The sequence below is a fragment of the Gavia stellata genome, chromosome 6 (genome assembly GCF_030936135.1).
Source record: "Gavia stellata isolate bGavSte3 chromosome 6, bGavSte3.hap2, whole genome shotgun sequence".
Lineage (NCBI taxonomy): Eukaryota > Metazoa > Chordata > Aves > Gaviiformes > Gaviidae > Gavia > Gavia stellata.
In genome coordinates, this window is record NC_082599.1 from 53,163,733 (window position 1) to 53,177,070 (window position 13,338).

Consider the following 13,338-nt stretch of genomic DNA (forward strand, 5'->3'; position numbering starts at 1 on the left):
AGCAAATTTCTGAACAGCAAAGCAGGAGCATTGCATAATATCATACCACATTAAAAAACAAAAAACCTGAAACAGTTTGAGTGCTCTGTTGTATAGGACAAGTCACAGCTTTCAGAACAACTGTTGAAGACTCTAGTAAGTATTGATTTGTTCTCTTTATATTTCTATTTGATGTTCTCTTCAGAGATGAAAGTGATTAATAGAGGTTCTGCTGCACAATGTATAGCAAATGCTGCACTTCCAGAATAAAGTTTTGATGACAAATAGTTCATAGTTGTTTGTTTAGACAATTTGGTTGTGAGAATTACTGATAGAAACTAAACTTATTTTTGTAATCATTAGAGAGGCTTTCCTGTAACAGAGATTAATTGCCTCATGAAACCAGAACTGTAACATGTCAGGGGGTGGGGGTGGTAAATTATGTCAAATATTTACATTTATATTCTTGGCTGTGATTTTATGTAAAGACACAAAAATATACTTTACATTTCATAGGACAGTTAAACAAGAAAACAAGAAAGGCTACATATGAATCCATTAGATGTTTTGCAGCCAATATTAAACAAGACTTTGTCCCATTACTTTTGTCCTTGAGTTTCAGTGAGGCAAGAAGCAGGAACCTGTCCAGCTACAATCATATGCTGTGGCATTATATAAAATAGCGCTGGTTATTGTGGCTTGCAGGTTGTTTAAACAACCACATGACACAGAAGCTTATTATCTTCCAGGATAAGTCTCTAGACCTACAGAGAGATAATACCAGATATTCTTCTGAAACAAAAGAAACAACAAATCCACATTCTAATGCTTTAATGACTTAAATATGACAAAATAATGGAAGACTAGTCTTTGTAAATTAAGTATTTTGGGATGTTAATAGGAAGACTGAAAAAAAAAAAGAGGCTTAATGAGCATTTCACAATACCACAGAGGTCAGAATTTATGTAATGATATTTAGTAATAGACTTGTATCCATCAAAAAAAATTCCAAGGTGGCAAGACAGAAGATAACCTGAGATGCAAAATTCTACTTCTTCCCCAACAGGTTACAGAAGGCCATAAAGATCTTTAAGACTGGCTGGGAAAGCCTTGATACGTTTCTTGAACCTCATAAGCCAGAAACGGATGCAATGAAAACAACCATGGAAAATATTGAAAACTTAGCCAAAAAGCAGATCAAATAAGTGTAAGTGCTAAATTTTCACTGCCTCCAGAATTGAGAAACACCAATGCAGAAGACAAAAACCCAAGGAGAATAAACCAGAGATATATGCAGAGAGGATGGTGGAAGGGGAAGGAAGGGGTAAAGCTTTCAGTTGCTAGTTTTACCTGGCTTTTGAACCGTACCACATACAAAGTCTGCTTTTAGAGGTAGACGCATTTCTGAAATGGAAACAGAACCCCTGGATGGAGCAAATTCAGTGGATGTAGAAGCTTTATTTCTTCTACTATGAGGCCCCTCACTCTTCAGTTTATTCAGTTCTTCCAATAAAGCAGTTCTCTTCTCAGCTGCATAGAGAAATTAATTAATTATAGTTGTAACAGAAAAAGCAGTACTGAACAATTTTTTTTGCAATGAGTATGTGAAATGAAACAGAAATGTTAATCGTCTTCCAGAATAGTAGGAATATTAGGGACAAGAGAGATAGCAAAAAATGGCCTCTTCCCTATAGAAGCTGAGACAGAACAGGTACCTATCCTCTCCCATTTTCCGGGTGAAGATCTATAAGAAGCAACTACAAGGTAGCATAATAAATGCACTTCCGGAGTTCATCAATTCTTCTCAAAGTGTTCATGACAAAGAATCGAACTTGAGTCTAAAAACCTACTTGCAAGGAGAAGAAGTCTCTCTGCCTCTGCTTCCTCTTGTGACCCTTTTCCATGTTCCTCATCAAAACAGCAGTTCAGAGCTTGACTGGCTTGATGAATCACTGTCTGCTGCATGTTGATCTCATTATTCAGCTCCTAGAGTAAGCCAGTAGTAAAAATAATTAGCAAGAAGAGAGATACTTACTGTTACATTCAAACAAGGAAGTGTCTTCAGATTAGCATTTTTGGGGCTACGCTTCAGAAAAATCAGACCATTTAGACAGTAAACTACATAAATCTTGCAGCTTACAGTTACTTCTGCAAAAGAATATTGTGGCACAATTTTTTTTGACCTCAAAAGGTAATTTAAATATGGTGGGGAGTGAATGACTTCAGTATTTGTATGCTCCATATCCAGTCTAGTCTTCCCTTTACCAGGGGAAGCAACAGTTAACCAGAAATTCAGTAATGTAGGTGAACAAGGCACCAATGAGGATCAGAATACTGCCTACTGAAAGTATGTAGTTATGAATCCTGCCTAATTCAAAGGCAGTAATAAGATATAAATTGCCCATCCCCTTCTCAAAACGATGGCTTGTTCTCTCCAGACTTACTCTATAGCATGATCCTTCTACGAGATGCATTAGCTGTTCATATTATGCAGTATCATTCCCTACCATTAGAGAATTACACTAAACCACCTAATTTTGCAGTTCTAAGCAGTCTGTTAATGTCCTGGACATTCACAGGGGAAATTAAGCAAAGAAATAGTAAATTAGAAAAAGGATTTTAAGAAGTGTATTAGATACCTGCATTTTCTTTTTGATATTGACTTGATCAGATGGGCCATTCTTTTTCATTTCTAGTTTGGAAGCAACATCTTCTTTGCGAACAATAATTTGCTTTATTGAAGGACGATCCGTTTCTTTAAATCTTTGAGATCTATATGCATCAACGCTTTTAAAAGAGGAAACCCCATTAAATCTTTCACAGGTGTGCCAAGTTTTTTTATATACACATGTGTATCAGGTATTGATGTTTTCCAACTTGTCTAAATGGTTTTAAAAAAAAGCATTCTATCAGCTCATTTTAAGTTTAAGCAACGTAAAGACTACATAGAAGCAATCTCTGATAAAGGTCGAGATCTTGGAAAAAAGCTTCTTTTGTAGTTTAAGCAGTATGCTTCAGTAGAAGAGTTAAGAAAGCCAGTGTCTTAATTTGCACACTTGCAGAATTGGGTGTGGGTTTTTGAGTTTATTACCTATATGGAAGGTTGCGATCTTCTGACATAGAGCCAATACTGTCTCCAGATTCTGCCCTGGGGACTTTAGTCCTTTGGGACTTTTCAGACTTCAGACTTACATCACTGATACTGCTACCTTCACCAATTGACTTACAAGGAGAAACAAAGGCCTGGGGAGAATAAAATGTTATATTACAGATATCTGTGCACATTATCACGATCTATTTCCTCTCACTTTTACTTATTTTGCGATTACATGTAAACAGTAAATTTGGAGGCTGCTTAATACTATTTAACAGACATTTTACAAATATTTCCTAGGACACGGAGCATACTATTTTTAGTTATTTATTTTAAAGACACCAACACAACACTGAAGTCAAGGAGATTTCACCCTTAGTTTCCAAACTGGTACAGTTACAATTACTTCTCTTCAGATTTTCATTAGTAACCATTTCACTGAATGCATGTATACCACTGAAGTCCAGTACAAGTAATAGATGTATATACTCAAGCTTGTTTTAGCAGAAATTAAACCACTTGTTTAGCAGAGCATCCAATATGCGATGCTATTTTCAGAGGAAAATAACTTTACCTCTTTATGTTTTCATTAGCAAAATGTCATTTGTAACTTTGCTATTTGCCCACGTATCACAATACAAAAATATCACTGCTCACAAGCAAATTATACATATTTGCATGATAAACAAGCCCCTCCCTGCCTCCCAAGAACTCTCACCTCTGGACCAACAGATTCCACTAGAGGGGTTAACAGAGACATTGATGAAATATTCAGTGACTCTTCCTGCTCATCTTCATCACTTTCACCTTCCAGGCTCATGCTCATTTCTTTCTTCAACTTTTCTATGTCTGGACCATCCTCTTGAAGAACTTCAAAAATTTCATTTATCACTTTTGAACTATTCATCTCGTCATCCACACTCATTTCGATTTCATATACTTCATCTGAAGGGCGAGGTTTTAAAAATATTAGTAGCATCACGACTAAACTCTTCATTCTCATTAAATGAGCAGAAAGATGTTAACAGATAGGCCAAGTATTTTTGCTTTTCAAGTAAGCTTGATTCAAAAGCACTTATAGTCATGCATATAGAACCCCAAAGTATAGTTAATATACCATTATCACATATACTGCATAACTGATACAGAGAGGGAATAAAATGATGCACTTGTTAGACAAATTTCAACATCTTAGTTCAAATAAGTCTGAATCTTAACTGCAACTCCCATAACAGAGCAGTCATTTTGTTCTTTCCCAATAAACTTTGATATCAGTGTTTTAATATTCCTTGAAGGCTTGAATGTCAAGAGAGAAGGGTTATAATAAAAGACATTTCCTGATTTGTTTTATATAAACCTCATTACAAAACATACACAAGGGTCAACAGATGTATGGTGAATTCATTGTTCAGGCTTGAATGATATTAACACTCTGCTGGACAAGTGGTAACAGATAGCTAAGTGCATTAACATACATCTACTCAATACAAACCTTTCGGTTTCTCAGCAAGTTGTTCAAGTTTTGAGATAGACATCGCTTTTACAGGGCTCTTTGGCTCAGTGATCTTCAGAGGACTGGGTTTATCAGTCTCTTCACATTTAGGAGCATCTAAGTTTATAAAAAAGAAGTCACTGAAGATTATGTCTATCCTTTGAACATTGTTTTTTTTAGTTATTAAATTTTGTAGGTTTGATAATATAGCTGACAACTTACAAAAAGCCCGCTAGATTAATTATTCCAATTAGCTTGCTGTCAAAAAAGCATTAGAATATCTAACCTCCACAACCTGTACAACTAGACTTCTACCTTATAATCAGAAAACTGATAGCACAAGAAAAAAAAAATGCTGAAGCCATCATAGAGTGCAGCCACTCAAGAGCAAAAAGTGAAAATTTAAAACACGAACAAACAAAAAACCACCACACCCAAACCCAGCCTAAGAGCAGCATATCATCCTGTTTTCTTAGAAGCACATTCGATAGCCTGTTTGCCCATAATGTCTATAAGAAGTGTTAATCAAGTTTGCTGTTTTTTCAGAGAACTGGAGGCTCTTCCACTCACTAAGTACCAGAAAGGATGTCATGAGCATTTTGGAATTCTTTTCATGTTCCCTACTATAAGGCGGTACTAACAAGGGAAGAGTTCCCACCCATTAGATTATTGTGGAAATTTGTATACTCAGGTACAGTACAGATTAAATCTATAACTGACGATTCTCATTCACTCTCTCTACACTTAACATTCATGTACATATGAAACATAGGTAAACCCACTAAGAAATGAAAAGGCAATCTGCCCTGCCAATCTTTCAAGTGGTATAGGAATGCAGAGTATTATTATCATACAAGAAGATTTAGACAAACCAGTAACCAAACAAGCTATCTAGTTCTATATGTCAGTGCTACTAGCCTCTTTATGAACATCAAGGGCAGTGCTTCAGTCCCCTATTAGCCACAGGTGAGCAGTGACAGTTCTTACCTGAAGACTCCACACTGGGAGACTTTGCTGGCCTGTCACCTGCTGGTGTGTCTTCTGCTGATCCAAAAGCAGTGGCATCTGAACTAGGAGGACGTTTTGGACTAGCCTGAGATTGGCTTTCCTGGCAAAAATAAAAACATTGAACATTACCTCCTGAATGTACTAAGTGACCAAAAAAAAACCTGCCAGAAAGAAACACGTTTTAATGCCTGCTAGGGAAAAGAGGTTGCCTATCCAAGATCAAGAAGGATCCTATTTATTTGTGTAAGAAATTCAGCCAAAGTACTAAATACTAAAGTGAATGTTTGTGTGAGGAGCTTTATTTTGTTTCTAAAGTTATAGAATACGAAAAACCACACTTAACATCAAAAAAATAAATCAATTGGCTCAAAGCAGTATCACTTGTGTCCTTAATTGATTCTGCAGGAGGAAAAAATCTACTAATTTGTTATTAATCATACAAACCACTTGACAAGCAGTCCTGCACAGCCCAGGCATTCACAAAGCATAGGTTTTTAGCTTTTATTTACATTTGCACATCTATTCCCATGTTCAGAACATGTTAAAGGAATTCACAGACTATCATCTTTTGATACATGGAGGTAACACATTACCATTTTAGCTTCTGGAAGTTTTCTCTTTGAACTTTCACTTTTCTCTGCACTCCAAAGATTGCCCCTATCAAACCGGCCACGAAGGCTTGCAAGTTCTCGCTCACGTTCCTAAGCAAATAAAGGGGAACGGGGAAAAAGCTGACAGCTTTAAGATGTCAAAACATTTCAAATTCGTCAGGTAGGTGCAGAACAGTAAGAATCTTCCCCAAGCTTATAAACAAGCTATGAATGTAGCAAGTCATACCTGCTTAAGCTGAAGTGCTAAACTGGCAGTAGAGGAATTTTCATTTTGTTTGAGCAGCCTTTCCTGGATTGTCCTTGTATTTGGGGTAACAATGGGCGTTCTGCACCCTGGAGTATTCGTAGCAGGACTCCGTGCGCTACGCTCTTGACAGCGCTCTCCAAAGCGTTCCAGGAAGGGCTTAATTCCTGATCCCCCTACAAGAACAATTGTTTTGCCTTGAAAGAAACTCTCAAAAACACATGAAGAAATCACTGGAATTTTGCATCCTGCTGAAGGTTCTCAATGAAGCAATTAAGCTGCCTCCTTTACAGCTCTTACTCTGTTATACTTTATACAAACTAAATGTGAAGTGCAAATCACCACAGGAACAGAACACTGAAGTTAATAAAGCAGAAAACCAGAGGAAATAGATGTCCTTCTCTTACTAAAGTCCATGTGTGATCCACCAGTTATTTAAACTGGTTTGCTTTTTCAACATTTCCTCTACAACCAGCCTCACTTGCATCCTTCATGTAAATGAGCCTTCTAGTACATAAGGCAGATACATTGTTCGGCATCCACCCCACTTTACTGAGCTTGTCTTTTATTGTCAGCATATCTAGAAACACACACTTGCTCTACTGGCCATCATTTCAAAAGAATTGAAGCTGTTAGTCCAAGTTTCTGACCAGCAGTTCAAGCAGTTGAATTTAAAACTGGGGATAATCACTTGTTTTGACATCGATACTACCACTGAAAAGAAAGACACTATACAAGTTAGAACACCTATGTGGCATTTAGCTGTGATTTCTTCTAACATAAGCAGACTCTTTACCTTATATCAATTGGATACACATAGTATCCGACAATTTGAAAGAAGCTTTGAACAGTAGCCTGCTAACATCAGTTAATTGAGACATTTTTACATAGACAGAAAAGTTAGATTGATTTTGCTCTCTAGAGTTACAAAAACAACGTACAAGAAAATACCTTTGCAAAATATAGAAGCTGTACAATTTATGATAATTATCACAGAACTCTTCAGGACTTTACTCAAGTTACATCAGGAAATAGGCATTATCTGACAGGTTACCATAAATTCTTAACCAGTATGTAGTTTTCAACACAGGACAAAAGCCTAATTTGAATGAATGTTTATTGAAGCTGAAGAACAGCTTACCGGGTGTTGTGGGTTTACCCTTAGGTTCAAGTTGCACATGTGTTCCTTTGACTGGCTCTTCTTTGGATTGAACTGGTTGAGACAAAGTTGATTTTGCTGTTTGTGTACGCTTTCCTGTTTTCTGAGGGCTGCAGGGATTCCCTGTTAGCGGTTGTTGTGCTTCGGATTCCTTAGAACAGGGGACAGTGACTCTTGAGGATTGTGTTAAAAAACTGTTTGGATCCTTCGCAAGGGAAAAAGGAATAACATTAAAATGAGACTGTACATTCTTATTCTCTCAAGAGGAAAAAGAACGAAAGCATTCTGCATAGCATACTATAACAGAACACACCTATTCCATCAACAATAGAAAAAGCTGAGAACAAGTGTTAAGCTTTTTGTAGATTTTTTTTAATTCGGTATTTCAAGTTGTTTCAGCATTTGATTCCAAGTGCTTTTGCCAGCTACTTCAGTTATTTTCCCCACATTTCCCTAAACAAGGCTGCACATGGCAGATATTGCCATTTCATAAATGGCATAAATTGAACAAAAGGTATCTGGTACTACTAATTTCAGCATTCTGATTGAATTTTCATACAGTAATAATATTTACAATTTAAGTCAATCAATTATATGAAGTTACAGAGGGAAACCCAGTATCTCTGTAAGAAGCCTCCTTCTGACGGTCAAAAGAGCAACAATCAATTACTTTGACATCAGCTTCTACATGACAAGCACACTCAGCTTTAAGTCTCAATAAAAAGAATTCTAAGCTGTTTCAGGTCTGCTATTAAAAAAGGGCATGTGGGACTGCAATAAAGTTGTAAATAGACCAAGATTGCTCCCACCAAATCTTTAAATTCACATTAAACAGTTATGATTTAACATTTGTTCCCCCGATACTCAAATAAATTTTTAATCAGCAACTAAATCAGACACTCACCGCTACCTTTGAGCTTGCTGGTTTATTAATAGAAGCCTCAACAAGCCTTTGAGAACAGGATGCAGCTTCCTGCTTTACACTGCTACTATTGATTCTAGCAGATGCTCCACTTGTAGTGGACAATTTGGATAAACAAGTAGTGCCAGGCTGTTCTTGTGCATTGTTTTGCTTTGCAGATGGATGACTTAGGTCATCTTCCCAGGAACCAATTGTAGCAGCAAGGTTAGCTAAACGGCCTCTTCTCCCAATGGGGGTATCACTTGCCAGGGCATTAGATGTCTGCTTAGGTGGAGAAACAGACAGATCTTTTGACTGGAGGGGAGACAGAGGAACACATTCAGAGAGATCTGGAAAAAAGAAAAACACATTTATTTTGCTAATAAAATATACTGATATATATTTGCATCTTTCACATTTTGCTATATATTAGGTTTACCAACAGTCAGGTGTTCTTGCCATCAACAGAATCAAGCCACTAGTTCTGAACGCATTGAGACTAATCAAGTTAAATTAAAGCTCATTGCAAAGCCAACACATTTTTAACCAAGCAGTTTACTAGTTTTAAGTCACTGTTGTGATGAGTAGGGAAAAGATGTATAAAATTAAGCTGTAGTAATTTTCAGTATTTTAGGCCTTCCCCAGTGCTGTCTAAGAATTCTTTAGGAGAAGATTAGCATTCACACACACAAAATTATCTTCCGATAGCAATAGTCATCCTCAATGCAAGCACTGAAAAACATCAATACTGCTTAGCAAGTGAAACATACCCTCACTATCCCAGCAGCGTCGCTGTTCTGCCAATTTCTGCATACGTGTTTTGACTGAAAGGGCTGCAGGAGTTTCTGACTCCGTGTTTGTTTTTCCTTTCTCAAGGGGCTGAGCCAATGAAGCCCTGTTAGAAGCAGCTACATGCAACTCTGAAGTCATCTCAGGAGAATGATGGCTTGTGGAACTTGAAGGAACTGGCTGTATGTTCTCTGAACTGGAAGCTTGAGTCTCCACATTGTTAGGGCAGAGCCTCTTCGATGGCGATGGCTTTGTACCAGGTTTTGCTGCACAGGTCAGAATATTCAAGCAAATTAGTACTCAAACAGTCTAAAATATTTTCAGAAACAGTACAAAACTGTAATGCAAATAAAGTTATGATTTATGAATACCCTGATACACCTCCCAAAAAACTGCCCTTCCCAAATTCTACTAAGCACAAGGCACAATCTTTGGCATTATACATTTATTTTTAAATAGCTTACTAATTACTTAGAGCATCTGCTCTCAGGTTAAGCTAAACATTAGCCATATTCAGTCCTAGTGGCTGGGTAACTGCATCCATCTCAGTCTAGTTTAAGATAAACAGTAAGGGTTTTCACTTGCCCTTAGAGAAAAAGGAGATGGGACTTGTATCAAAAGACAATCTTTATTAAACTCGTTGCAAAATACCTTCTTCACCAGGAGGAGGAGCCTGGTTGCCAGTTTCTAACAAAGGCTCTCTGACCCTCTTGGTCTGCATTGTGGGTCTCACTCCCATCTTGGGCCGCTCAGCCATTTTCTTCTGCAGGTTCTCTCGCCTGGCACGGGTTCTTTCAAGGAGCTTCTGAGTAGTCAATAAATCATGTGTTACTATACATTGCAATAAGTGTGTTAACTAGTAATAGCTCAAATTAAAAATGTTTGAATTTTATATAGCATATATTAAGATCCACAATACCAGAAATTTATAGTGAAGGCTACATTGAGGCAAATGCAATTCTCGGATGTTGCTAACTGATTACTGTAATGCGATGCAATAGAAATATTCAAAAGTCTGGTTTTCTGACTGGCTACCTCCTCCTGAAAGCAGAACGAACAAAATATGTTTTCTACACTGCCAACTATATGGTTTTTCTGTCTACCTCCTTTTTCTCACTGTGATAACCCCTGATCTCCATACTTTGATTTCACAATTGCAATACCCACAGCTTCTCCCACTGTCAGCAAGTACCTGTTAGATAAAAGGTAGCTCACGCTGTAGCACATTCCATGCTACCTTCTTGCTATCTGGCTGCTCTGTACCTGTTTGCAGGTTATCTGAGGTTCTTTGGCCTACCAGACAGATAACAGGCTGCAGCATTTTCTTCAGACGCAACGGTTTGGGTCTTTTCACCTAGCCACAAACTTTCATGAAAATTGTAGAAGCAGTTAAGTTTGAAACACCTACTCTTTTATTAGGAAGAGGTGAAGCTAGCCAGTAGGTTGCAAAGTTCCAGTCATTAAATCAACTAGTGTCTCCCATTAGCTTGGCTTTCAAAGGATACCAGGCTTAAGAGACACAAGCAATAGCAACGTAAAAAAAAAAAAACAGAGAGGCTTCTGTAGAGCCTGAAGTAGTCAGAAATGGAAGTAATTACTTTTTTTTGCTGAATCACCACATGACAGTCTTGAGCTGTTAAGTCTTGCTAGTACCTTTTTTTGACACATTGCTAAAGCATATGGTCAAGTCACCTGATTGGCACTAACCCAGTAACAAAATAAACAACATTGACATGATTGCCAAGTGGTCATAAAAAATTCAGAAGTTAAATGCATGGTTGTTAGTATTAAAAAAAATGTTGCTGTTACACCTTCTAAATCAAAAGGTGAATTTCTCTTCCTCAAGCTTAAGAATAGACTGACATTATAACTATAGGTTATTTATCACAATATATCTGTACACAGAACAACATACAAAAAGATACCAATTAAGCTCTCTAACAACATTCTCTTTCATTCCCTACCCGTCGGAAACTTGAGTACTATGATCATATTCCATACAGAACAGCTGGTTTAGAAAACATTCCACACTAGTAGAAAGTGATTCCTTATAGCATCCAAGTTTGAAATACGTTGTTTGGTTTTTTTTTTTAATTACTGCATTCATAGATCATTATCAGTCAGTTTGATCACATCTAAACGATGCATAATTTCTCCTTTGATCTAGGTTTTAAGGCACTTTGAGACAAGAAATCATGCGATTGAACTAATGGCCTTTAAAGGGACACATATAAACTGCACTTGTTTGGTGGCACATAAATTATTGTGAGAATGGTGCCAGGCATTATCTGTCCTGTTGCACAGCAATTAAATACACATTTCACATTTTTAACTGTCTAAGGCTGAAGTCTTAAACAATGTTCCATTGTAGGGCAACACAGGACAAATGGAATGTCAATCTCAACAGTTTTTTGTGAAAGCAAAAAAATCAGCTTCCCTAACTTCCATGGAAGAGGAGGATTTTGAAAAAATAAAAATAAATAAAGGGGACACATGAAATGCCAGGAGTGCCTTCAATGCAAGTTCCATGGCTAGTTGTGTCCACAAGTCAAGTTTCCTTTATTTCAACCTCCAAAAGACAGAGCTACAAAGTACAGGTAACACCCACATAAATAAAATCTTAAAGGCTATATAAATTAACCGTTCTTCTTGTGTGAAGTTGAGTATATCTTCCGCTACAGTATTCCTACAGCTCTCTTCAAATGCAGCCACATTCCTTTCTGTTTTGTTAGTTCAGCAAAATGGAGTTTCAGTTGTTGCAAATAGGATGTCACTTCCCAAGAATGCACGCCTCTGTTGTTGAACTCCAGCTCCTATTGGCTTTTTGTATCTCAAGTTTTCCATGCAACCGCCGTAATTCAAACTCTGCTATTACACATGATGAGTAAGCCAGTCACCAGAACTTGAGACTTACTTTCCAAGTTCATCAGCAGGGTATTTGCTACAGGGATGTTCTCCAAGTGTTCTGATGACAGCCAAAGTTTCAGTGTAGGACATACCTCTTTCATTACATCTAGGAATCTAAGAACTACTAAGTTGCTGGTAGAGGATCACAGTCTGTGTTGCAAAAGCACCTTCTAAAAATCAGAAAAGGCCTTCCCACTTTAAATGCTGATGGACAATCTTCTAAATGCTTTTAAAAAATTATGTTTTAAAGTACATATTTAGCAGCGTTGGAGAAGACACTCAGGCCCATATGTGATTACAAGAATTTGTTCTAACCACCCGGGCTTTACTAGGAGAACGCAGCAAAGGGAGCTGATTTGTCCATGACACTGAAGGAACAGTTAACTTCAAACTTCACATATGCAAATTTTTCCCTGAGCAACTACATCGCTTATTTCTCTTTGGTCATCCTCTGTGCTAGGAAACCATACTTTGCTCTATGAATATTAGTAAGTACTTCAAAGTACAAAATAACCTAGACTATTTCCAACATTCTGTAGTACCAAACATAAAGCCTTTTATGCAAGAAGGGTGAATTACACAACTAGCTATAAACTGGAAGTCACAAATAGTATGTTCATTACAATCCTAAACAAGTAGCCACTGCACCATCTCCTCAGTGTGTTCTGTATTAAAACAATTTGGTTGAGATTCAGAAGGTTATTAGGTTTTGCTTCCAAGATTGCTTAAAGAAACATTATTTCAGAAGTGTCTGTTTTGAAAGCATTCCACTGAATCTTACAGCAAGATTTATTTGAGCTTGAATTCAGTGAGACCAGAACAAAATTCGTTACTGTAAAGTGATCAGCAAACACTGAATTAACAGCATTCTTTGGCCAATTAAGGCTCAAATTACACTGCTTTACATAATCAACACTTACAATGCCTCACTAGTTCCCTGCAAGTAACAGAAGACAGTAATTTGTAGACAAAGAGTATCTGGAAATAGTTAAGCTAAGGAAAGGTTATATTAAAAGAAAAAAAAATCAGAACATAAATACTTCATAGTAGGTGGCAAGAAGCTTCCTTTTCAGAAAACTTTTTTGAGGAAAGTTATTAAGCTTCAATACTAATACACTAATATTGGTCAGATTTTTACACAACCGTGGAATGTC

General features: G+C 37.2%; 1 protein-coding gene across 1 annotated transcript in view; it reads right to left on the minus strand.

The window, feature by feature from the left end:
* The window catches only part of ANLN (anillin, actin binding protein), a 29,627-nt gene that overhangs the window by 14,807 nt on the left and 1,482 nt on the right, over nucleotides 1-13,338 (minus strand). Inside the window, exons 2-14 of the mRNA XM_059818546.1 lie at nucleotides 9,929-10,082; nucleotides 9,259-9,543; nucleotides 8,492-8,838; nucleotides 7,570-7,792; nucleotides 6,411-6,604; nucleotides 6,167-6,274; nucleotides 5,553-5,673; nucleotides 4,566-4,682; nucleotides 3,792-4,018; nucleotides 3,071-3,222; nucleotides 2,619-2,766; nucleotides 1,830-1,965; nucleotides 1,330-1,509 (exon numbers count right to left, since the gene is read on the minus strand). Of these exons, the coding sequence (XP_059674529.1) occupies nucleotides 1,330-1,509; nucleotides 1,830-1,965; nucleotides 2,619-2,766; nucleotides 3,071-3,222; nucleotides 3,792-4,018; nucleotides 4,566-4,682; nucleotides 5,553-5,673; nucleotides 6,167-6,274; nucleotides 6,411-6,604; nucleotides 7,570-7,792; nucleotides 8,492-8,838; nucleotides 9,259-9,543; nucleotides 9,929-10,082 (2,392 nt within the window). The remainder of the gene's footprint in view (nucleotides 1-1,329; nucleotides 1,510-1,829; nucleotides 1,966-2,618; nucleotides 2,767-3,070; nucleotides 3,223-3,791; nucleotides 4,019-4,565; nucleotides 4,683-5,552; nucleotides 5,674-6,166; nucleotides 6,275-6,410; nucleotides 6,605-7,569; nucleotides 7,793-8,491; nucleotides 8,839-9,258; nucleotides 9,544-9,928; nucleotides 10,083-13,338) is intronic.